The sequence below is a fragment of the Bos javanicus genome, chromosome 22, assembly GCF_032452875.1.
Source record: "Bos javanicus breed banteng chromosome 22, ARS-OSU_banteng_1.0, whole genome shotgun sequence".
Lineage (NCBI taxonomy): Eukaryota > Metazoa > Chordata > Mammalia > Artiodactyla > Bovidae > Bos > Bos javanicus.
Window position 1 is genome coordinate 11,228,604 of NC_083889.1, and position 27,022 is coordinate 11,255,625.

The following is a 27,022-nucleotide window of genomic DNA, read 5'->3' on the forward strand; positions in this document are numbered from 1 at the left end:
CAGAGAAAGCACCAATGATGTGCCAGGCTCTGATAAGAGGAATAAATCTCACAACACAGGTGGAAATTCAGTCTAGCAGAAGACAGATCTATGAAATACAATTGCAGCTCTGTGTACCAAATGCAGTCATGGAGGCATGGCCAGACCCAGGGATGTCCAGAGGTACAGAGCCCACCATGGAGAGGGGATAGAACGTGCGTCACAAAACAGGCTTTTGGAGCCAGGGCTTAGGGGATGTGTAGGTGCTCACCAGGAGAGCATGTGGGACAAGAACATTGCAGACAGAGGCAGTGTCAGCGTGTGAAGGAGTACAGTGGAGGTGGCACCCGGTTCTCCATGCTCTCTGCCCACCTCTTATGTGCATGTGTGCTAAGTCACTTCAGTCGTGTCCACCTCTTTGAAATGCTATGGACCACGGCCCACCAGGCTCCTCTGTCCATGGGATTCTCCAGGCAAGAGCAATGGAGTGGGTTGCTGTGCCCTCCTCCAGGGGATCTTCCTGACTCGGGGGTTGAACTTGAGTCTTTTATGGCTCCTGCATTGGTAGGCAGGCTCTTTACCACTAGTGCCACCTGGGAAGCCCACCCACCTCTTATACGTACACCCGAAGGTTACTGCTCTCTACGTCTTCTGTGGGGCATACAGCAGATGGCTGTCTTGGCAGTGTGACAGTGAGTACTAAACCCTGGCATTTCCTGTGACAGTTGGCGAGGTTCTAAGGTGCATCACTCCTTCTAGGATGCATCGTGTGTATGTGCTCGTGTGCCCACCCCGGGCTGCTGCCGGGGGCAGTGGTTTCTGGGCCCGACTGCCCATGTGAGGCAAGCCATAGGCAGTCACTCCTGCAAGAAGGTTCCTGTGTAGACGGAGGATACAGCTGCTCTCACACAGCTAGATGGGACCTGGCCTGGAAAATGTAACAGCCTCTCCTTGTTGTGGGCCTCCTGCAAGGATGAGCCTTTTAGCAGAGCCCCTGAGTACAGGCCTAAGACAGGGCCAAGGTGGCACATGTGCCACAAGCTTTATGGCTCATGAAGGCAAGACCATTGGAACTTGAGTGGAATCCTGCTCCAAAGTTAAATTTATTCACGTGGCACGAAGGTTCAAGGGAAGGGATAGAAGGTTGTCTCAGGACTCAAACATCAAGTTGTTGAAGTTGAAAACCTGTCTGTAAGCAACTTTATAACCCTGGAGGAGAAGGCTTTAGCATTTGGCTCTTAATATGTAGGAAGAAAAATGTCATAAATGATGGCTTGCAGAGTGCAAAGGTGGAACTTTATTCCTTATTTATTTATTCCTTATCTTAGTAAATTATAACCACCCTTCCAATGCATGTACACCAGACAAGGCTGCCCATGATCTAATTTTTGCCAAAATGAGTCAGTTGATACCAGAACTTTAATTGTTTTGTGATGAGGATGTCCATATCCCTCTGAAGAAAAGATACACCTGATATATCACTGACCATACAGTAGCTTAAATTTAGAAATGGAGGACTGAATTGTTTTCCCCCAGGATGATCTGAGGAAAACATACCTGCTTAATGACAGTGGTGTGAGACCATCAAACCTATCACATTTAATCAAAGGCTGAAGAGTAAAAAAAATTTCTGAATAACTGATGAAAGATGAACTCAACTTACTGCTGTCCCGAGGCTTTAGTAGTATTTTTATGTGCTGTTAAATTTAATCTACACAGCAGCTCCATAAGGTAAGGTCATTATCCCAAGTTAAGAAACCAAGATTCAAAGATTTGCCCAACATTGCACAGCTAGTAAGTAACACAGCTGGATTTGTAGCCAGGTCTACCTGACTTCAAACCTCATGTGCTTCCCCCTATACTATTCTGTACCTCTCCTGGGAGTACTGCCCGCTACCCAGTCACCACAGGCAGACTCAATCAACAGAAAAGACAGAAGATGAGCAGACCACCAAGAAACACCCACTTAATGAGCAGCAGACATGCAGATGACACCACCTTTATTGAAGAAAGCAAAGAAGAACTAAAGAGCCTCTTGTTAAAAGTAAAAGAGGAGAGTGAAAAAGTTGGCTTAAAACTTAACATTCAGAAAACTGAGATCATGGCATCCAGTCCCATCACTTCATGGCAAATAGATGGGGAAACAGTGGAAACAGTGAGAGACTTTATTTTGGGGGTCTCCAAAATCACTGTAGATGGTGACTGCAGCCATGAAATTAAAATATGCTTGCTCCTTAGAAGAAAAACTTTGACCAATCTAGACAGCATATTGAAAAGCAGAGACACTACTTTGCCAACAAAGGTCCGTTTAGTCAAAGCTATGGTTTTTCCAATAGTCATGTATGGATGTGAGAGTTGGACTATAAAGAAAGCTGAGCACTGAAGAGTTGATGCTTTTGAACTGTGGTGTTGGAGAAGACTCTTGAGAGTCCCTTAGACTGCAAGGAGATCAAACCAGTCAATCCTAAAGGAAATCAGTCCTAAATATTCATTGGAAGGACTGATGCTGAAGCTGAAATTCCAATACTCTGGCCACCTGATGCGAAGAACTGACTCATTTGAAAAGACCCTGATGCTGGGAAAGATTGAAGGTGGGAGGAGAAGAGGAAAACAGGATGAGGTGGTTGGACGGCATCACCGACTCGATGGACATGAGTTTGAGCAAGCTCCAGGAGTCAGTGATGGACAGGGGAGCCTGGCATGCTGCTGTCCATGGTTTCGCAAGGAGTTGGACATGAAACCAACTCTCAGTGACTGAACTGAAATGAACAGAATGAGCAGCATTCACCCCAGGACAGTGAGTGAGCCACCAACTGCTATCAAAAAAAGAACTAACACCAGAAGGTGTATTAACTAGGCAGACAGATTAAGATTTTACAATGAGCAAGATTGATGCTTTCAGAGAGATACAAAAGACAGTATTCCCATGAAATAGAGTAAGCTAGAGTTTTGTAAATTTAAAATTTTGACCATTCAAATAAAACCCTCAGTATATGAGCTGCGTAGTAGAATGGGTATAAAAGAATAAAGTAGTGGATCGGAAACTTGAATGATTTCAAGAATGTAGTACAAAAAGGACCGAAAAAAAGCCCGTTAAGCTTTTTAAACTACCTAGTATGAAGATCCAAATGCTCTCTATATGAGAGTGAGGAGGCTGGAAAGATGGAAGTGAAAACAAGCAAAGATTCTTTGTCTTGTTTGGGGAAAAGTTTGTGTACCAGTTAGCTCAAGACTTTGATAGAAATAAAGCTTAAATGTGCAAAAAAAAGTTTTATCTTTTTTAAAATCAGTTTATTTATTTTAACTGGAGGCTAATTACTTTACAACAGGGTGGTGGTTTTTGCCATACATTGACATGAATAATTTTAATGGCAACTTAGAAGAATAAAAACAATGTGGGACATCCAAACCACTAAAGAATAAGAAGCATTTAGAAGGAAAGAATTCATGAATAAGAAGGCAAAGGAAAAAATTTTATATGTTTATATATGTATATATATATACACATATGAGATGGCAAGAATAAATCCAAACATATCAATAATCAGAATAACTGAGAATGAATTAAACGCCCTAGTGAAATTCACAGACTCCCAGATTGGTATTTTTTAAACCCAAGCATAAGTTACTTATAAGAGACACACTTTTTAAAATGACTGTAAGGCATCCAAATAAAGATAAGGCAAATACTAACAAAAAGAAAGCAAATATAACAATAGTAATAGCTAACAAAATAGAATTGAAGCAAAAACAATATTAAATGGCCAAAAAAATGTATTTTAGAATGATTAAAAATACAGTCCAATGAGAATTTGTAATTTAAGTGAATTTTTACATAACCAGTCACACAGCTATAGAAAACATGTAGTTTTGTTTCTCCTGATGGAAAAACAAGGAGACATTTACACATTCACAGTTACTTCAGGAAAATTTATTACCGTTTCCTCAAAAAATCATATGTTTGAATAATGCAGCTAACAATTGTGATCTCTTAGAGAGAGAAAGACCAAGACAAAATGAGTCATAATGTCTGGGTTTCATTAGTACTTGCTTGCTTACCAGCTTTTTTGGTAACCTTGAGGAAAGCCCCTAAATTCTCCAAGCTTATTTTCCTCCTCTGTGAATAGACTGTCTACCTCTCATGGTGAGGATGGGACAAGTTAACATACTTGGAGCACTTAGTAGAGTTCCTAGTACATAAATAAGGGAATGCATGTCTTTTCAAACATATGTGAACATTCACAAATTACCCATGTATTACACCACAAAAACAAATCCCAATAGAATTTCTAAAGTCAAAGTAATAGAAGCCACATACTCAGACCACAATGCAATAAACTTGGAAGTTAACCACAATAGTTTAGCCCAGCAGCCAACCAAAAGCAGAACTACTTGGGAATTTTTAAACACCATCCTAATTAACTTCTTAGATAAAAAAAGAAATCGTAGAGGAAGGGATAAACAAATTAGAAATGAAAGACAGTGAAAGCTTGTTCGTATCAAAACTCATGGATGTAGACAAAACCCACACAGAAGAAAATGTTACTATTTACATGTAGAAAACAGGAAAGACTGAAAATAAATGACCTATAATTGATGATAAGAGCTAGAAAAAGGACAATAAAATAATTTCACTTCTAAGCAAGAAAAATGAAGATACTGTTGAAGATAAAGTGAAAGTCACAAAATGGCAGGGCGAGTATCATACATCAATAAAACTGAAAGCTGGGGATTCTTTTGTCAAATAAAATAGACAGACCTACAGCAAATTTGATCAAGAAAGGAAAAAGAGTAATAAGGCCAAAAAACAACCAACCCTAGAGATGATAAAAGAACTACACTCACATGAAGAAGATTTTTAAATTATTCAAAATATAATTTCCACAAATATAAAAAGTCCAAAAGAAGTATATGAGGTAAAATAATATAGCTAGACCAATTACCTTAGAAAAAAATGGGAAAGTAGTATATAGATGTTAAATTATAATGTTGTACACCTGAAACTTATATAATTAAAGACAAATGAAACATAGCTGAAGACCTGTGCCCTAAAAAAGCACCAGATCCAGATAGCTGCATAAGTAAGTTCTACCAAGCCTTCAAGGAACAGGTAATTTCTATGTTATATAAGCTGTTCCAGAGAGTAGAAGATAAAGGAACAGCCTGTTCTAGAAAACTAATATAACCCTGATTCAGAAACCAGAAATGAAGAATGGGCACTCACACAAAAAAGGAAACCACAAGCCAAACTCACTTTGAAAACAGATACAAAAATTCTAAATAAGTGTTTCCGAATCAATTCCCTTTAGAAGAATATATCCTGAATAAAGTAGGACATAATCCAGGAACGCTGAGTTGATTCTCCATGAAGAACTTAATAACTATTAAGCGTTATTCACTCTTAATAGTAAAGGGAGTAAAGGTGGTACAGCCAGATGATTATCTTGATGAGGGCTTCTAAAAAGTCAAAAATTAAATACCTCATCCACTTGTTAGGTTTTTTTTTTTTTTTTTTTTTAATTTCCAGCAAGGCAAGCCTGGAAGGGAACTTCCTCTTCTTGACTAAAGTCCCCTGTCAGAGCCTATAGAAAACTTCAACCTGATGCTGGAACATTGGGAGCCCTGCCACCTAAGCACGGAGTGGAGGCATGAGTTCCTCCTCTTGTCTCTCCAGTTTAGTCATGTTGAGGTCATAACAATAAAAGAAATGAATAACCTTTACTGTCAGGAAAGAAAACAAAGTATCCCTATTGCAAATGATATTATTGTTTCCCTAGAAAATCCAAGATAATCAACCAACTGAATATGAGGCTTTGTGAATGCACAAAGGAAAAGCTCGGGCACACTTATAAACTGCCTAACCTTTGAAGGCATTCCCTAAGCCACACGTCCATCCGCCAAGGGTGGAGATCTAGGTATTTATGTAAAACATCTGCCAGTCATTGACTGACCACTAAGCTGTGTTGATCCAGGACAGCCTCTAGGAAACCAGGTTTAAAAGTAAAAACAAGTGTAAAAAAAATTAGCAGAGACATCAGAGGCTACACACTTCATGAGAAACAAGCTCTACAGAATTAGTCCAGGCAAGCCACTAAACAAAGAAGCAAAACCAAAAAAGTAGCAGCTACCACCCCCAAAAAGAGTTGCTGCAATACTTATGTATGAAAATGTTCAGATTTTTTTTAAAAATTCCAAAACATGCAAAGAAATAGGTCTAGAGAAAGCATTGCACAGAATGGGGAAAGGAATCAATAGAAGCTATCTCTGAGGAGCCCAGATGTTAGACTTAGCAGTCAAAGACTTTAAAGCAGTTCTTATAAATATGTCTAAGGAACTAAAAGAAACCATGTTTAAAGAATTAAAGGAAAGTATGATAACAATGATTCCTCAAATAGAGAATATTAATGAAGAGGTGGAAATTATATATATATTAAAAAAAGAACCAAGTAGAAATTCTGGAAAGTGAAATGAAAAATTACTTGGGGAATTCAGTAGCAGAGCTGAGCCAACAGAGAGTCAGCAAACTTGAAGATAGATCCGTAGAAACTATTCGGTCTGAAGAACTAACAGCAAAGAGAATACAGTCATCCCTCAGTATCCGTGGGGCATTGATTCCAGGACTCCCCCATGGATCCCAAATTCCATGGGTGTCCAAGTCCCCTGTATAAAATGGCATAGTGTTTGCATAGAGTCTACACACCTCCTGTTGTTGTTTAGTCAGTAAGACCTGTCTGACTCTTTGAGACCCCATGGACTATAGCCCACCAGGCTCCTCTATCCATGGGATTTCCCAGACAAGAATGCTGGAGTGGGTTGCCATTTCTTCTCCAGGGAATCTTCCTGACTCACGGATCAAATCCATATCTCCTGCATTGGCAGGTGGATTCTTTACCACTGAGCCACCAGGGAAGCCCATACATACATCCTACCATATTCTTTAAATAATCTCTAGGTTACTTATAATAACTAATGCAATGTAAACAGAATTTAAAATAGCTGCAATTACAATGTAAATACTATATAAATAGTTGTTGGCATGTGACAAATCCAAGTTTTACTTTTTGAAACTTTCTGGAATTTTTTTCCCAAATGTTTTAAACCTGTGGTTGATCGGATCCACAGATGTGGAACCTGTGGATAAGGAAGGCCAACTGTAAAGAAAAACAAGTAAAGCCTCAAAGACCTGTGGGACACCATAAAGCTTACTGAAATACACATAATTAAAGTTCCAGAGGAGAGGATAGAGAGGAGGGGGAAGAAAAAATATCTGATGAAATAATCATCCCAAACAATAGAAGTATTATATATAGACTCCTTCATAATAAATGATATGAAGAAAATTGTCTATCCATTTGGGAAGAAATTTTAGAAAACCTGTAACTGACTGAAAAAAAAAATAGATGGATTAAAAAGTTGTATGTAAAAAAAATATATCAGTAAAAAGTACTGAATATTTTTATAATCTTTGTATAGGAAAGCTCTTCTTCCTAGGCGAGTTATAAATTCTAGAGCCCATAAGAGAAGATCAGCAAGTTTAAATCTATGAAAATATCGATGTCTTTTGTGATCAAGATGCATCATAAACAAAACTAAAATATATTTGAGAGAATATACTGGCAACATAGTCCACATACAAATAATATGTAAGGACGTACACATATAAAGATGAAAAGGCCCAAAATTATAAAAATGGGTGGAGCAATATGAACAGGAAATTCACAAAAGAAGAAACTTTAATGACAAACATATAAAAAAGACATTTAAATGGCAAATAAACATTAACCTTACCAGTAATCAGAGCAATGTAAATGCAAATGAAAATGAAGTGTCCCCCCCCCGCATTAAACTTGCAAAAATCTAAAAGATTGTTAATATCCACTGTTGGTTAAAGCGAGGGAAAATGGGCACTCTCAATTACTGTTGGTGTGAAGGACAATTTGACAGTAACTATCAGAATTAAAAGTACAAATACCAGCAATTCCACTTTTCAGACCGTGCTTCAGAGTTCTCACATAATATATTCAGTAGAAGTTTCTAATGTTGTGATAGTAGATGTGAGTCATCATCATTCTCAGTTTAAATGTAGACTTTTCCTATCTTAGTAAAGTAGACTATAACTTTTTGTTGTTGTTCAGTCACTAACTCGTGTCCAACTCTATGTGACCCTGTGGCACTCCAATCTCCCGTCTTCCGCTCTCTCTCAAAGTTTGCTCAAATTCATGTCCACTGAGTCAGTGATGCTATCTAACCACCTTATCCTCAGCTGCCCCCTTCTCCTTTTGCCTTCAGTCTTTCCCAACATCAGGGTCTTTTCTAATAAGTCGACTCTTTGCATCAGGTGGCTAAAGTATTGGAGCTTCAGCGTCAGCAACAGAGGCTAAAAAAGTAGTAGTAATATTATTGTCATTAATAATGATAATAATAAACTTATTAAGAACTTACTATAGATGAGAAATTATACCAAATACTTTACCTGGACACATTCTTTTAATCTTCATGATAATTTGGTGAGGAAACAGAGGCACAAGCGAAAGGATAGCCTAAGGTCACAAGAGTTAATAAATGATTAGGTTGATGTCTGCTCTTAACTACTAGGCTGTACAGCTGCTACAAGGCTCGTAATACCATTTTGTCTGGACATGTAGCTGTCCAGCAGCCATAGCATTACCTGGAAGTTAGAAGTGTAGAGAGACAGACTGTCATGCACCACCCAGACTTTCTAAATTAGAATCTGTGTTTTATTAAACACGGTGATTCCTTTGCATGTTAATATTTGAGACGCCATGATCTAAAGCATGTTACTTAACTCTTTCCGAGCTTCCCTTTCCTTATCTATAAAATGGTGATGACAGTCCTTGCCACAAAAGGGTGTTGTGGGGATTTTTAAATCCACATTTCCATTCATTCAGCAAATACTTTGCATGCACCCTATGGCAAGCACTATTACTATGGGGAACAAAACAGACAAAAAATAATAATTTCCAGCCCTCATGTAGCTTACATTCTGGTAGAGGCAAGTAATAAGTAAGTAAAATGTGTAATACATGACATGATGGGAGATGCTTTGGGGAAGAATAAAGGAGGAAAGGGGGTGAGAGTGGGGAAATTTGTGGTTTTAAATAGAGTGTTCAGGGCAGGTCTTGCTGAGATCTTCATGGTGGCGGCAGGAGGGGGAGCGGGGTGGTTGGGGGGTGGTGGGAACCCAAGCTGTTGCAGGAGTTTGTGAGGTGATCTTCTTTGCTCATAAGGTCTCGCCAAGTCTGTGTTTGCTGATAATTCTCTTAGCTTGATTTTAGTGCCGGTTGGTTCCTCTCCTTTAAAATCCCAGCCCCGTGGCGCCCCTGCATGCTGGTGTCCAAACTGGACATCAAGAGTCTGCGTGTGTCCCTGTTGGCGCTCACTATGGGGGAGATCTCTGCCCCAAAGTGAATCACTTCTCTGGCCGCAGCAGTTGACAGTAACACTGATTTTTGAAGCTGGCTGGTTGTTAACACACATTTTGCACTGATTTAGTTATGCTTGGAGGATATTTGGAACAAGAAATCTCCCTGCAGCAGGCTTGCTAGAGGCCAAGACGTAACTTGTACATAAGCCAGGCCTGGTACTTTAAAGCAACCCAGCAAATAACCCAAAGCAGAATTAAACAACTCACTTTTTTTTTTTTTCAGTGTCTACTATTTTCCCCCTTTTTGAAGCAGAGTTGATTTATAATATCATGTAAGTTTCAGGTGCTTAGCCAGGGATTCAACCATGTGTATATATTCTTTTCCAGATTCTTTTCCCTTACAGGTTATCACAGAATATTGAGTTATTACAGTAGGTCTTTGATGATTATCTGTTTTATACATAGTAAGGTGTATATGTGTATGTATATGTTCATCCCACCCTTCTAATTTATCCCTCACCCCACCTCCCCTTTTCCCCTTTGGTAATAATAAGTTTGTCTCTGGAAACAGTGCTTCTTTTTTCCCCTCCTTTACTCTCAGTTTCTTCTATAGAAATTCAAGGACTCACCCAAAACCAAATTAGTTAACTATTAGTAATGCAGCTTATGTTATATGATAAGAAGGTAAGAGAGGGAAGCGGGGGTGGAAAGAAGAAACCCTTTCCAGCAGAAGCAGATGGATTTCCAGCCCTTATATGGGTTTTGGGGGAGGTCATATGATCCACCCCTTAGCCTTTGAACAGAATACAATCGAGACCTCTCTCCAGAACCACAGAACTGTGTTTCAGCGAGTTCTCCTGGTTGAGGCAGTCTGATATCCCTTGAATCCCATGTTGTATGACTATCTTCAATTCATCATGCTCTAATTTCCCCATGTTTTCTAACCTAAAATGGAAAACAGTTGCCTAGTTCCCTCTGTGGAGAAGTTGAGCTGTTTCTTAGTCATTCTTCCCACTTCACTTCCCGAAAAAGTTCACAGTTCCTTTAGTTCTCTTTTTCCCATTCTAAGCCATTCTCTTTGTTCTCTTCATATCCCCAAATAAATAAAAATTGAAAACTGAGCCCCAAGTACTATACATCTTTATCCAGCCTCTCCTTATCACAAGTGATTATTTCTTTGGTAGGGATGACCTGGTGTACCATTTGAAAATGTATTTCTACTCCTAATAATTTCCCTTATAGCTCCCCGAGACAACCTGAGGTTCTCTGTAAAAAGATCAACAAGTAGATCTTAATGGACAAAACCATGAGGTCCAAAACCCTGCATGACCTTCCACTCACCTCTCCAGGCTATGTGCTACAACCTCCTCTGCTCCCAGCCTCAACCCTGACTTTGTCTTCCAGCCACTCTGGACCATGAAGGCTGCTGACCCACCCACCATGCACTTCTCTGGGCCGCATGACCTTGCTAATGCTTCTCCCTTCCCTCTGGCTCTGGGAAGCCCGCTTATTCCTCAAGAGCCAGTTCATACATCCTCTGTTCCACCAAGCCCTCCCAGATGCCGTCCCAGAATGTCCTGCCTCAGGACCTTTGCACCTGCCTTTGCTGAGAACACTCTCCCCCCAAATCTTCGCATGGCTAGTTCCTTCTCATAATGTAGATCTGAGCCCAAAGTTCACCTTTTGGGGAAGGTCTTCCCTGACTACTTTAGCTAAAGTTGCGAACCTGTCAACTTCCTGCCCCATTTCCCTGTGTGTTAGTTTCTTCATAGCACTCACCACTATCTGAAATTGCAGTTTTTGTCTGTCTCTCTTCTTCCACAAGATTAAAACCACTGTTTAAGTACAGGTCACGGCCACCTTGTTTTCTGTGCATCCCTAGCACTTGGTGCCCCGACCACAGTGTGCGCTCAGATAAATGAAAGCGATGACTGCCCCCACTCTGTTAGTGTCAACATCACATCTCTCAGTGCTAGGGCAGGGTGTGTGTCCTTAGACACCTTCACACCCTGCTGCACATCTGACGAGCACCTCATGCTCTCCAGGAACTCAGAAAACGTGCACTGAACTGGAATCTCTGGGTAGAGATGTTTTGACTGTTTCCCATCACCCACAACAGAAGTTGCTTTAATTTCAATGTGGGGAAAAGTTAAAATGTAAAACTTTAAAATAAGGGGCTGAATCACTTATCAAAAATGAAGGCCTCTAAGAGCAAACTTAAACTCCACAATTTTGGGGCTGGAGATATGAAAACATATTTTCTGCCTCTGTCTCTCTTGCTCTCTCTCTCTCTCTCTCCGTCTCTCTGTCTCTCTCTCACACACACACACACACACACACATACATACACACACATACACATAAGTCCTCTGATTTCAACAATGGCCTCAAACCGTTTTCTTTTTCCTTCTTTCTGCACATGTCTGAACATGAGCTGAATAATCAGGTCCTGAAATGTCGGGATTAGGTTGGCCTTTAATTTTTTTTCTCAACAGAAACCAAAAGAGAGGGGATGGCTGATGGAATTCTGGAGTGAGAATTACGTTCCTGGGCTCTTGGGTCAATTTTAGTCTTGGCTACAGGGAGAAAGCGTGTGTGTTTCTGGGCACAGCTTACACTCAACCCACAGTCTCTGAAAGGTTGGGGAAGCGCGGCAGCCAGGTGCGCATGCGCAGTGTGGTGCCGAGGCTGCCCTTTGGCCCTTGTAGATAAAGGGAGTGAGTCAGGGCAGCCGGGCCGGCTACTGGCTAAACTGAGGACCCTGCAGTTATCAGAGGTTGCAGGGTTTGGGCGCAGGGCTTCTGAGACATCTGGAAGCATTAACACTTCATGGTAGCATGTGTGTGATGATGCTGAGGTGCCTGTATTCTCTGGTCTTCAAAACAAATCAGCCTTAAAAGTTGATGGTTATGCAGTTTACTTTCCTCCTTCCTTTTTTCATTCCTCAAAAGCAACATAGCCCTGTCACTGCAGGCGTGGCAGGTTGTTAGCAAAGTTGATAACAGGAAATCTCACTGAGGATAAACAGCACATCAGTCATTGCCCAGAAACACATGGTTCTCATTGAACCTGCCGAGGACTAACTGAGTGTGCATCAGAGGCACGGAAGCAGGCAAACTCATTTCTGATAGACCCACCAGGTATGTTCTGACCACAGGGAACTTCCTCAACGTCGTTAGACACTGAGAAGTCATTATCTCCCCAGCCGTCAGGGTGCCAACTCCATTTACGTCTCCTAAACATATGCCCAAATGCATATTTCAGGCCTCTCATGAAGTCTTGAAGCTTTAGATTCAATGAATGACATCTAGGTTTCTCTTTTCATGGCTTTTGTGTGTACTCCCTCAGAAAGGCAGCGTAAGAGGTTAGACAGGTGTTTATACCTGAAATACAGCATCCAGAAAATGATTATGATTTACCTTTTGGTAAAAGAGCGATAGCAAAGTTATACGTCTAATACATGGAGAGATAACTCAGTGAGTCCATAGGTGCGCTGCTTTATCCTTTAACATAAGATAGGAATGAGCTTTGTTCTTTACCATAAAATCAGTCCAAGAACTAGAGCTGGAGTTTAAATAAGCCAGTACAATTCCAGGGACTATGTTATGTCCCACATGGAGGCTACTGACTCATTTATTATCCAAATCAACAGACCATTCTGCTTCCAAAATGTTTCATTATCTGTGGAAGGAAAATATTTTTGGCATGCACATCAAGTGCTCAGATAGCATACTTAAGTTTTTTGCTAAAGAGAATCTGACCACATCTGGAAATTCTTTGGTGTCACTGCTTCTCTGAAACTACATGCCATCTGCAGCACTTTAAGTCGAGTAAAAGGCCATCCCGAAGCTTTGAAATGGGCCTCATGGGGGGTGAAGGGGGACTTGTCTTTCTCCGATTAAATGTAAGTGAACCCTGTCTCACAGGGCAGCCTTAGTGGTGGCCTGCACTCTTGACTTTTCAGCATGTTGGCCTGTGACACCAGGGGAAATTGGCGCAGGGGATGGTGAAAAATACCATTGTTTTAGCCAAACCCTAGAGCTGGTGGGGAAAAATTCATTGCCTTTTATCATAAGAAGTGGTATCTTTTATGAAATAATGGCAGATTCATACAGAGGTCAGAATTATACAGCAGAACGTGCTCTTTCTTTCCTCTGGAATGTTGGTTTTGAGGCTTTGCCTCTTTATTTTCTGTTTTAGTTTTGGTCTCAGTAACATGCTGACCTTTCAGATCAAATACCACTTTTCACAGTGGCCTTAAGGGACGGGGAGGGGGTCGGGGAGGCAAGTCTTTTATTTAGAAGATAATTTTCAACTAGAAAGAGAGGAGACATCTGGACTTGAAGTTACGATCTTTCCAGGCTTTTTAGAGTCTCTGCTTTTCCCCTTCTAGAAATTACTAATAAAAGGCGCTAGGTCATTGTTACATTTTTTGCTCCTTCTGTTTCAGCTCTTCAGGTCTGTCAACCAGCTATTACTTATGGGCGGCTGTTCTGTATTCTCGTTTACCCATTTCATTTTGAAACCAGAACATAGCTCTTCACCTGAGTGGGGCTAGCAGGGCCCGTCCAAAGCTAGAACCTCAGGTTAACTTACCTTGTACTGTTGTGACCATCAAGGTGCTGTTGCTTTTCATCTATTTGTAGGAACACATTGGAGTCTGTAGCTACCCACAGAGGTAAATATCAGAAAATCATAAGTTACCGAACTGATAAGCAAGGGGACCCTTTCACAAAGCAAAAGAATGCATAACTCTTGAGAAAAGTCTACCAAAGGATGCCTTTGACAACTCCTACCTTTAAATGATGCACACAAACACACACACACACACAAATTGTGTTCATAATCTTTCAAATACATTAGTAACATAGAACTGGGCATAACCATTATAAGGAACTACACAAGATGGTTATCACTGTTTTTCTGCTCCTGTTGTAAAAAGTCATTGCAGTTGGAGAAACCAGAGTGAATAAATGGGGATTTTGAGCATCTACCCCTGCTAGGTTATTCTGGGTCTACATTATACAGAGTCTTGAAATGAAGGGTGATACATAAAAGTATCTGTCTTAGGATTTATTATTAAATTGTTGTCATCTTTCACTGTTCTTTGGTGAATATCAAGACACTTAATAGAAAATCATAGCAATGTGATTAACATAAGGGATAATATTAAGGGCTGTTGCTGCTGCTGCTGCTAAGTCGCTTCAGTCGTGTCCGACTCTGTGTGACCCCATAGATGGCAGCCCACCAGGCTCCCCGTCCCTGGGATTCTCCAGGCAAGAACACTAGAGTGGGTTGCCATTTCCTTCTCCAATGCATGAAAGTGAAAAAATAAAGTGAAGTCGCTCAGTCGTGTCCGACTCCTAGCGACCCCATGGACTGAAGCCCTCCAGGCCCCTCTCCATCCATGGGATTTTCTAGGCAAGAGTACTGGAGTGGGGTGCCATTGCCTTCTCCGAATATTAAGGGCACTTTCAGACTATAGAAAACTATCATAGTTTACATTTTGCTGAATGGAAGTGTAGCTTTTATTTATCTTTCTAGTAGTAAACATCTTAGATCTGCTAAATTAGCCAGTTAACCAGTTATCATTTCTCAATCCTTTTATGAGGACTATTTTTATTTTGAACATTGAAATAATGTTTCAATTTAAAATTTATATTACCAAAGCCATTGTGGCCAGTGTTCAGCCTCTATGACAGAGAAGGGACTTGTTATCTTCTGATATCTTTGTTCCAAGAGTAGGCAGTAGGTAATTGAATTAGCAGAGTAGGCATTCAAAACATTCTCTGGGTTTTTAAGCTCAAGGGGCGTGTGAATTTAGAAGAGCAGGTGGTAAGTCAGGGGATGGGTCATGTTTACCCAGTTGCCATCAGCTGTGATCAGTGTCACACGATACGGAAAACCGGCCCTGGGATGTAGCAGAGAACAGAAAGTCAGTGATTAACAGATAAATGTGAGTTAACGTGAAACACATGTTATTTTGAAAAATGAACCTATGGGCCCCTTTAATCCAAGTCATCTCAACAAACATAGTTTCTAGACCAGACTTCACCTGAGACCCACACTGGTGAAGACACCAAGCGTGGCTCCTGGGAAGAACTGTTTCCACTGGATTTATTCCTCCATTAATTTAACCTTCCGTTTCTCTCTTACTTCCTGTGTACTATGTCCGGGGTTGGGGGGAGGGCATCAAGCTGGGGACACTCTGGTGACCCTTCCCATTCCTAGAACCCAGTCATTTGGAATATGGTTAAGGAATGAGGCTGATACCAGTTGAAAGAGGAAATCCATTCATTAGCCTGCTAAAGATATACCAATAATACCACATATCTGAGATTAAAAATTGTCCTTAATTTTGAGACCTGTTAATCCACCTTCCTGATCACTCTCCGCCTCTGTGACTTGCCTACAAGTCTTCCTTTGTGTCCATGCCCACCTCTCCTGCCTCATTTCTGATCACTACTCCCAAGCACCGTTCATCCAATGCTTGACCATGTTGAACTCCCTGGCCCTCTAGACCCAAGCTTCCTGTTTGTACCTCCACGCCTTTGCACGTGCGGTTCCCCTCTCCCCTGTCCCCTTTACTCTCTAGAAGTTTCTTTACCCTCTAAAATCTACCTGCAGGGCCACCTTCTCTGAGTCAGGAGTGCAGTTCATGACAGGGCCTAACGTGCTGGTTGAAAAAGAGACGTAGGCAAGATTGACAGTCACAATAGGAGCCCGGCTCTGAGGGCTAATGAAAGATAAGCCATGATACAGTGGGACAGAGGGTGTGCAGTCTGGATGCAAGGAAGGTGAAGCTGGAGAGGGAGCATCCTGGTGGGGACTTTGATCTACGGCCATACCACCCTGAAAGCGCCCAATCTTGCCTGGTGGGGACTTTGGAGATGGTGCTCCTTCCACAGTCAGAGCTGATAGGCACATGACAGTTTCCTTAACCTCTCTGGGCCTCAGTTTTCTCACCTGTAAATAACATAGAGTGAAACTTAAGGAGACCAGATGTCCCAGGTTGCCTGGTGCATCCCTGATACAGGTCTTTCTTGCTGTTCTGACTGGTTGACTCCCCCACTTCATTCTCAAAAATATCCCCATTTAGACAATAAATCATATGGTCACCTACTGACAATAGCACCCTCTGTGAGTGGGTGTTGCAAGGATTAAATCTACCCCATAGCTTTGCTTCCCTCTTGGCTCAGATGGTAAAGAATCCACCTGCGATGCGGGAGACCTGGGTTCAATCCCTGGGTTGGGAAGATAGCCTGGAGAAAGGAACGGCTACCTACTCCAGTATTATGGCCTGGAGAATTCCATGGACTGTATGGTCCATGGCATTGCAAAGAGTCAGACATGACTGATCAACTTTCACTTTCATAACTGTAGACTAGCACCCAATGTTAGCTAGTATTATTCCCATTTATACCTGAACTCAGCATGGAGAAGGGGCCTTAAGCAGCTAAAATCAGTTTCCAAGGTGATGTGCCTGGAGCAGGAAGACTTAGAAAACAGGTTGAAGGGCTTCCCTGTCCCTCCAGGCCCAGGGACAGGGACTCTGTTAAGGCCGTTGTGTTCTGGGCACCTGGGAGACACCTGTGTCCTCTCTCTCACTCTTAAGTCAGCCACCTACTGTTAGCACCTTGTACAGGCTGCTCTTTTGAGGCTACAACATGGACACGCCCTGTTTCTTCCAGCCCTTTTATCAGATCACCACACTCTAGGGAGTCTAGATGTCCTTTTACACCTGGTGACAGAGAGTTAATTCCCTTTTTCAATATTTTACCCATGCTGCTAAGCTGCTAAGTCACTTCAGTCATGTCCGACTCTGTGCGACCCCATAGATGGCAGCCCACCAGGCTCCCCCATCCCTGGGATTCTCCAGGCAAGAACACTGGAGTGGGTTGCCATTTCCTTCTCCAATGCAGGAAAGTGAAAAGTGAAAGGGAAGTCGCTCAGTCGTGTCTGACTCTTCGCGACCCCATGGACTGCAGCCCACCAGGCTCCTCCGTCCATGTTTTACCCATGAGTCAGGCTCAATTCATACTTCAAACCCAGTATCTTGAATGAGGTTTTGCCCAGCTACCTAGAGTACACTGAGGATACTTCATCCTTGGACAGGCCTGTGCCCTTGGAGGCTTCTGACCACGAAGGTTCCCCTGACTGAGGCTGACCGAAACTCTGCCACTAAATGATGTCCACGTTCTCTTGGGCTCCTCACAGTTTCCCAAATCACAACCAGTGTTTGGTTTCAACTTGCACAATGTTTTCTTTGGGGTCAGGACCAGGCGAGAGGTGGAGGCCAGATGGCAACGGCAAACCCTCAATAGTCGCCTTGGCCAAATTCAGCCTTGACACTGTGTCCCACGTCCTCTTGTCCTTTTTTCTGTGTTGGTAAAGTTCTTTTATTCACATTCCAGTAGATATGGCCTGTTTCAGCTCCCTGAGGACATGAGCGGCCGTGTCATGAGAAGTGTTTGGAGTCAGATAGTCTGGAAAATAGATGAGAAGTGGGTGGGCAGGGCTGAGCAGGGGGCAATGGCCGCAGAGTCCTTGGTCAGCCACAGAAATGAAGCCATTGGAAAATGAGTGCCATGGTGCTTGGATTGTCTGCAAGAAGAAAACCTTGCTTGCCCTTGAAGACTTCACCACCAGTGAGAGTGGTTAGAACCCAGTTGTGGGGGCTGGGTGCTGAGTAATTGCTTATCTATGTAGCAGGAGGCTAGCTGATTCCATGTGCTAATGAAAAGGCAGGAGAATCCTCAAGGGGCATAATTAACAACTGGGGACAACCTCAGTGACCATGTAGACCACCATCCTAATTTCACACATGAGGAAACTAAGGCCCAGGACATCTGTGCCAGAGGATTCCTTCACTGGGTGCCGCTTGCTGCCACCAACCAATCAGGTGACCTTGGACGAGTCACGGAACTCGGGACCTCTGGTTCCTTATCTGTCAGCCAAGGCCACGGGACCACATGATCTTAGAGCTGCCTTCCAGAAACAACATTCCGGGATGTTCTGTTCCCCTTCCAGCCTGAGATAGTACGGAGTGGCCTGGCCCCCCAGCCAGCAGGCACTTTATCTCCCATGGAGCAGAAGTGGGTCAGATGGAGGACTCTGAAATTTCTGGGCTTTTGGGTTCATGGTTCCTTCCCTTTGACCTGGGTAAGAACAGGAAGGGATAGCTTCCCTCCCCCTCCATCTCCACCCCTAATCCCTCCGTGACCCCCAACCCAGCCCCACCCTCAGCCTCTGGACCTAAGAGGCAGGAAAGTTTGCAAGAAGGTCTCTGGAGCTAGATGACCTGTGCTCTAGCCCAGCTCTGCTGCCTGCCCTCTGGGAGACATGGCCTCCCCTTGCCTGTCAACTTCCTCATCTGTAAAATGCTAACAGTAACTGCACTCAGCTCACAGGGGTGTGCAGTAAGGGCTGCACAAGTGTCGAGTGCCGTTATGTCTGTCACACCTGTCCTATCCATGCACACGGAACAGTCCCTCACCCTCAAGACCCTAGCCAGGGCCTGAGTTGCTCATTTTAGCTGAGGGAGTGTCTACAAGCGGATTAGCTGGCCTGAACCAGACTTGTGCAGCACGGAGCAACCTTTATTCTCCTTTGAGAGAGACCACCCTGAACCTCTCCCAAAATTGTCATTTTGCCCAGTTGAAGTGATTCCCATGTAACCACAGTCAGAGTACGACTGGCTGAGATTTTCATTCACCAGAAATTCAACTTCTGCTTCCCTTCTCCAGATTCCCCTAGGGCAGATCAGATGTCACATCAGATCACATCACATCCCCATCATCACCCTTTTCACAGGCCCTCCGAGACTCCAATGGGACAAAGGAAGGTAGAGCTCTGAGCTGTGTCTCTGCCCCATTCGTTGGAGCCAAAGTTGGTCCTCCTTCCTCCTGCTGTGGTTCCCTGCGCCTTGCCCCAAGGTGCTGGTGTCCTGTGGGAATGACAGTGAATCTGGCTGAGTTGGGGCTCTGCTCCACCACTTCCCCTCCCTGCCTAGAAACCTGAATCACCCACTGTGGAGCCAGGAGGAACTCTGCCCCAACCCTGATTTTAATTAGGAACGGGTGCATCCTGCAAGACTCAGAGTTCCGTCACTCTCAATCCAGACGAAATGTGTTTTGAGGAGCCCAGCCTGGTCAGCTCCACAGGGGAACGTGAATGCTACAGGGCTACAGAAGGACAGTCCCTCCAACAGCCTTTTAGCAAATGGCCACTGAAGACAAACAGGAAAATAGGGACCCACATGCTTCCGAGTGAAATATGATTGGAATTAACATGAGCACACATTCAAGTTCTCAAATGGTCGAACAAAATGTTTTCCATCTGCGAGGTGCTGTGTATACCCAAAAAGAGAGCAACCCCCAAAGAACACAATCCCCCACTTTTCCAAAGAGGTGAATTTAGCAAAGTTTTTTGGCCAACTTAACAGGAATCAGAACTGTGATTGCCTTTGAGGTGGGGGATGGGAATTGACTGGAAAAGAGTCAGGGAATCTTTCTGGAGTAATGGATGTTCTGTCCCTTCCCTGGCATGGTGGTTATATGCATGACTTCATTTGTCAAAATTCATCAAACTATATCCTTAAAATCTGTGCATTTTTAGGGAATGTAAATTTTACCTTAATTTTTTAAAAAAGTTATAAAAGTAAGTACCTACTTATAATACTTAACCTAATCAGGTATTGCACACTGAAAATTATAAAAGAATACTAGATTAATTTATATTGTTCTTTTCATTCACACATTTCACAAAATGATTTCATGCAGATGTACGTCTTCTGAGATCAATGGATTGCATTATTAAAGCCACTGTTTAAGTTGACAGTATTCCAAAGCATATCATCTTCAATTCATCTAATTTATTTGAAATGCAGAACATTTTGAATTCGTGTTTGATGCTAAAATGCTATTGCTAGACACAAAGACTCATTTGCATAATGTTACAACAGTTGTTTTTCTCATTTGTCTTGAAAATGATATTCACAATTCTCACAACGTAAGCAACTAATGTTTTGCTTTCTAAAAATGAACTTTAAAATACTTATCACAACTTAAAAAAGTTGCACCCCAGAATAATGTCCACATCTATGTTAAATCTCATTGCCTCCTTCCCATTAATTGCCTCTAGTAACCTCAAAAAGCATCCAGAACCAACTCTGATTGAGACCATTTCAGGCTGGTATATCTTCCCAGATTTCAATTGAGAGAGTATCAAATTACAAAATACTTTTTTTAAAGAGCGACATGAGTTTGATGGACAGGGAGGCCTGGCGTGCTGCAATTCATGGGGTCCCAGAGTCGGACACGACTGAGCGACTGAACTGAACTGAACTGAACTGAAGTCCCTTTCGTTCCCTGGAAGTCCGTGGTTAGGACTTGGGGCTTTCACTGTCATGGCCCCAGGTTCAATTCTTGGTTGGGGAACTAATATCCCTGCAAGCTGCAGAACAGGGCCAAAACCAAGCAAAATGCAATGTATTATAAAGAAGGGTAAGTCCCAAAAGTATGAGCAACTTTTAAAGGCAACACTATTCTCTGAAAGTTAATTTGAGAAAATAAACCTTCATCTTAATTATCTTCAGGCATGTATAGCAAAGGGCTTGCCTGGTAGCTCAGCTAGTAAAGAATCCACCTGCAGTGCAGGAGACCTGGGTTTGATCCCTGGGTTAGGAAGATCCCCTGGAGAAGGGATTAGTTACCCACTCCAGTATTCTTGGGCTTCCTTGGTGGCTCAACTGGTAAAGAATCCACCTGCAATGCAGGAGACCTGGGTTCGATCCCTGGGTTGGGAAAATCTCCTGGAGAAGGGAAAGGCTACCAATGTATTATAAAGAACAGTGAGTCCCCAAAGTATAAGAAAGTTTTAAAGGTAACACTATTTTCTAAGAGTTAATTTGAGGAAATAAACCTTCATCTTATTTATCTTCAGGCATATATAGTAAATCCAGGCATACATGTTCAAAGATAAAATAGAGATTTATTTAGCACATTTGGAGATTTTATAGTTCTTTGTCCAAAGATTAGTATTGTTAGCTGAACTTAGAAGTTTCCATGTTAAAAATTTAAACCTTACCACAAATGAGAAGCTGAAGCATTCTTGAATCAATGTAAACACACTATATTTTACTCAAAGGCATTAAAGATAGAAGCGTGTAGTTTAAATAGATGATTCTGGCTAAAATCAATTGTAAACATAATCCTAAATTATGAATTACTATTAATTTTGTGACTTGACCTTAAGTCATGTCAAGGCTTCAAATACAAACAACTTGATATGATAATATATAAAGGCGGCTTCTTTTTTTTTCAATATTTCCCCAGTTGAGGCACCAAAAATAGAGTTGTTTTTAAAGAAACCAACATGGAAGACTGTACTATTGTTTTGATTTTTTTTTTAACATCACTGTTGCTCAGCATTGTTTTTCCACTAGCCTCTCAAAAGCTCTCAGAAGCAAAATCAGGTAATTCAACAAGAGCTCCTTGGGCATATAAGCTCCTGTATGACCCAATGCAATGGTTGCCCAATTTTTATTTTATTTTTTGGTAGCAGAATCCTGGTTTTAAATGACATTATAGGTGGTTGATGCTCTAGTTGGAATAGAGATGGGGGCCCATAGCAGTCCTGCTTGGTGCCCCCTTCTCCTCGCTAGGAAATCCACTAAGGGGTTTCACAGCACCCTATGGGTCCCATGGGGCATAGTTTGAAAACCTCTGGCCATGGACCATGCCTGAAGGCTGGACCTCAGAAGATCTAGGTCCAAAACCTGAGTTCTGGTCTGTGTGATTGTTGGCAAATGACTTAACCTGAGTCTCATTTTCCATATCCAGACAAAGAACTCATCTCAGAGTTGCTGTAAGGCTGGTTTTAAAGTTCCTTAAGTCTTACTCTTTCCTAGTCACATCTCACTTGCGTGTTGTGTGCCATTGCCTCTCAGTCATTTCATGACTCAGCATCCACTTTTCTTTAGTATTTGGCCTTGTTGATGCTACTACGTCTGCCTTTCAGATTTTCTGCCATTATTGTCTCCTAGAGAATGGACCAGGGTAACAGTTGGCTTTGGGCTACACCGTGACCACCTCTGAAGGGAGTCCAGGCTCATGATCTTTTCTTGGGATGGACCACTCATCCAGATTTCTTTTCATTTTCAGGTGGGCCAAGAGAAGGGAAACTGTTCTTTCCAGAAAAATCCAACCCCCTGCATCATCCCTCAAGAACAAGAAAATATCTTCCATACAATATTTGCTTTTTTCACAAAGTCGGGAAGAAAAGTCTTGGTAAGAATTTGCTTACTCGTTGGGTTCACGTGGGTGGTCCTCACTAGGAAGGCAAGTCTGAGATGAGAAGCCAGTTTTCTATTTGGCATTATTTCTCAAATATGGTTTGAATCAATTGGCTTAGAAAGTCACAAGGACTGTAGTCAACTCCTATTTTTTCAGCCTGAGGTTTCTATCAAAGTGTTAAATTTACATTTCAGATTCCATTGGCTGGCAAAGGGAAAACCTTTGCAACCCACCAAGTACAAAGTTATACATTTCTCCCAGTAGTATGAGTCTAATCAAGAGTGATGGTTCTCGTCCAACCACTCTATATACCACTGTTGGTCAGTATATACTAAAACTAAACATATCTATGACCTAGTAGTTCCACTCCCAGCTATGTCCCAAAGAGAAGTGAGTACCTGTATCCCCCAAAGACATGGACAGGTATGTTCACAGTAATCTGGGAACGATCCAAATGTCCATCGCCAGGAGAAAGTGTAAACAGTTGCAGTGTACCCATATACTGAATTATTACAAGCAATAAAAACTGCCACCCCAACAACATGAATAAATCTCATGGATATAATATTGAGTGAAAGGAGCTAGAGATAAAAGACAGATGGTGTTTTACTTACATGAAGTTCAGAAATAGCACCTCTGTCAATGGCAGTGGAGGTCAGGACAGCAGTTAATTTTGGAGGAATATTGATAGGCAGGAGCATGAGGGACTCTGCTTAGGTGCAGGACATGGTCTTCATCTTGATCTGTTATGAATGTGTATAAAGATATGTCAAGATGGATCCTTTGGATTTATTCTGTTTACTCTATGTAAGCTATACCTTAACTTTTTTAAAAGTGTAGGTGTTAAAGGTGGAATCAGATGCTTTTCCAAAGCCTCCTTTCTCCACATCTTTGGTTATATCTCTTCAGTTCCTTATTACAGCCATGGCACATCTCACTAACATTTCCCTCCTCTTTTTTTTGGCGGTAGAATTAGTAGGACTAGTGGCCTTTTGGAAGTTTGGGATATTTTTACTTACATAATGCTGATGATCAACTGTTATTTAACAGCTTTCAGAACTGTTAGATGTATTGATATCTAGTAGTTTGACAAATGCAGCTCTGTATCTGGCTGAAATTTTTACCCCATATGTGAAACATCATGAATGTATATTCACACATTTTGAATCCTATAACACAAAAGAATTCTTCCTTTGTAACTTTGGAATTTAGGTTCCTAGCTGTAATTCATATGTTTTCTTGGTCAAACATGTTTTTCTTTACTCCTGTGGTTTCTTGAGTCTTGTGACTTTGTAGCCCTCCAATTTGCCCAATATAAACAATGGGTATAAAATTACATTTTTCACTTCCAGGCAAAAACCGCATAATCTAGGAAATACACCTTGTGTTCAAAACTCTTAAGAGGGATGTTCCCAAAATATTAAGTGTGTCTCTTTAAAAACAAAACAAAGAAGTTGTAGAACATACATGCAATGGAATATTACTTAGCCATAAAAAGGGGCGAATTTGAGTCAGTTGTGAGGAGGAACCTAGAGCCTGTTATACAGAGTGAAGTTAAGTCAGAAAGAGAAAAATAAATATCATATATTAATGCATATATTTGAAATCTTATGGTACTGATGAACCTATCTGCAGGGCAGAAATTGAGATGCAGACATAGACAACAGACTTGTGGACACAGAGGGGAAGGAGACGGTGGGGCAGAGAGTCGCACGACATATGTGCACATTGCTGCTACTGCGCTAAGTCGCTTCAGTCGTGTCGGACTCTGTGCGACCCCATAGACGGCAGCCCACCAGGCTCCCCGGTCCCTGGGATTCTCCAGGCAAGAACACTGGAGCGGGTTGCCAGTATACACACTACCAAGTGTAAAATAGCTAGCTAGTGGGAAGTGCTGTATAGTGCAAGAAGCTCAGCTCTGTGTTCTCTGATGGCCTAAGGGGTGGGATGGGGAGGATGGGAGGGACACTCAAGAGGGAGGGTGTATGTGAATACACACAGCTGATACACATTGTTGTGCAGAAACCATCATAACATCGTAAAGCATTATCCTCCAATTAAAAATAAATTTAAAAAATAAATAAAAACAAACAAAATCCACTGCTTTCTTCTTGCAAAATCCAGTTTTGAGGTAAGGTACACCAGTGAGCTTTGACTTGAAGGCGTGTTCTGGTGCCCACTGGACAGGAAGTCCTTTGATTGCCCTCTGGCGGCAAGAAGGAATGATTGCATCTTCCTATGGATTTCATCTGCCTAGAAAGGCCTCGGGAGAAGGCAATGGCACCCACTCCAGTACTCTTGCCTGAAAAATCCCATGGACGAAGGAGCCTGGTAGGCTGCAGTCCGTGGGGTCACTAGGAGTTGGACATGACTGAAAGACTTCACTTTCACTTTTCCCTTTCATGCATTGGAGAAGGAAATGGCAACCCACTCCAGTGTTCTTGCCTGGAGAATCCCAGGGACGGGGGAGCCTGGTGTGCTGCCATCTATGGGGTCGCACAGAGTTGGACACGACTAAAGTGACTTAGCAGCAGCAGCAGCAGCAGAAAGGCCTCAGTTCTATAAATGCTGTGTTCTATAAATACCTGTTCTGTATCTATAAATGCCTATTCTGTAAATGTTGTGCTCTTGTCTTTGTTCTTAATACAGTTTGACCATTCTCTGGTTATTCTTCTCAGGACTGTGAAAAAACAGGAATTTCTTGCCTAACAATGCACTGTAACCTTAGTGCACTCGCTAAAGAAGAAAGTCGTACTATAGACATTTATATGCTGCTGAACACAGAAATACTGAAGAAGGTAAGTCCTGAAGAACTGTACTCTCAGAGTTCATTTTAAAACATTTGAATTGGTTTCCTCAGGAAAAGCTCTACCTGCCCCTTTTAAAACTGTCCTGGCCAGCACCACGGGTAATTCTGCTTCAGAAGAATGCCAGGGAAACATGCCAGACCCTTGTTATTCAAAGTGTGGTCCAAGGACCAGCAGTGTGAGCATCACCTGGGAGCTTCTGAGACCTGAGAATCCTGAACTCCACTCAGGCCTTACCAAATCAGCATCTCTTTTTAAGCAAGAACCCCAGATGTTTTGTTTGTGCAGTTGTTTCTTAGACTTTTTTTTTAAATATTTACTTTTTATTTATTTGCTTGTGCCAGGTCTTAGTTGCGGCATGTGGGAGCTAGTTCCCCAGCCAGGGATCAAACCCGAGTCCCCTGCATTGGGAACTCGGAGTCTTAGCTTCTGGACCATCAGAAAAGTCGCTGTCAGACTTTAACTTGCACATTTTAGATCAAAGGTTTTCTGTAAAGGGTCAACAGTAAGTTTTTTAGGCCCTATGGGCTATACAGTGTCTTGCCATTGCTCAACCCCGCCATCGTGTTGTGAAAACAGCCATAAACCATACTCAAATGAATGGGCGTGACTGTGTTTCAATAGAAGTTTATTTACAAAAACCAGCAAAGGGGTGGATTTGACCCATGAAACATAGATTGCCAACCCCTTGTTTAAATGACATCTTGTTTCACAGAATCCACCTATTGAGTCTTAGATCACTTGGCTCTTATGCGTTTATAAAAGTGGTTAAAAAAATAATACAAATTCACTGTAATTTATTTTCTCATAAGCACTTCTTAGTATGAAAGGCTGCATCCAACAAATTGATTTTAAAACAATCATGTGGAGATAAAATAGGCATGTTATCCACAGAGATTCTCTTTATTTTCCTTTGGAAAAACTGTGTGTCAGTCCGTATAAAACTGTCAGTGTATAAGTGAATATCCTTAGAATAGTCATTCCAGCCTTATTTTTTAAATTAGGCATGGCAGCAACACGTTGGCCTGATAAGCCACAGGCACGGGGGATATGGGATGTTTTACCCCCTTTCCGTCTCTGGCTGGTGGAGAGCTGTGAACAGTTCTGCTCTCCCTGGGTGCTTTGAAGGGAAACTGATGAGGGGCAAATTGGACACACACGGCACTGCTTCCCTGTTGTAGCTCTCTCTCCTTTTAAAAAGGGTGGAGCTGGGAGAGGGCCCAACATGAACCACCCCTGGTCACCCTTTGATTCCAGAATATTACATCACAGGAAGTGCCTTCCTGGCCTGGGTCCCCAGCTCAGGTTGAGGGATTATGATTCTGTACACTTACCCATCCAGTTCCTCTTCTTGACAAGTGGCCCTGGTGACAGTTTTATTGCCTGTGCCACACTTGCCACTGTTGACAGAGCCCTGACATGGCTCTGATGGTGGCAAGCCACTCTCGTTTCTTCTTCACCCTCGGCCCAGATGGCTGCTGCTTGCACGTCAGTCATATGTACTGAATCACAAAGCCTCAAGCCTTTCTTGTCCCCAGCTCTGGCCTGGTGTCTGC

At 42.2% G+C, this 27,022-nt stretch overlaps 1 protein-coding gene across 1 annotated transcript in view; it reads left to right on the plus strand.

The window, feature by feature from the left end:
• ITGA9 (integrin subunit alpha 9) overlaps positions 1-27,022 on the plus strand; it is a 364,229-nt gene that overhangs the window by 300,185 nt on the left and 37,022 nt on the right. The window contains exons 24-25 of the mRNA XM_061395904.1: positions 22,528-22,653; positions 25,338-25,457. Of these exons, the coding sequence (XP_061251888.1) occupies positions 22,528-22,653; positions 25,338-25,457 (246 nt within the window). The remainder of the gene's footprint in view (positions 1-22,527; positions 22,654-25,337; positions 25,458-27,022) is intronic.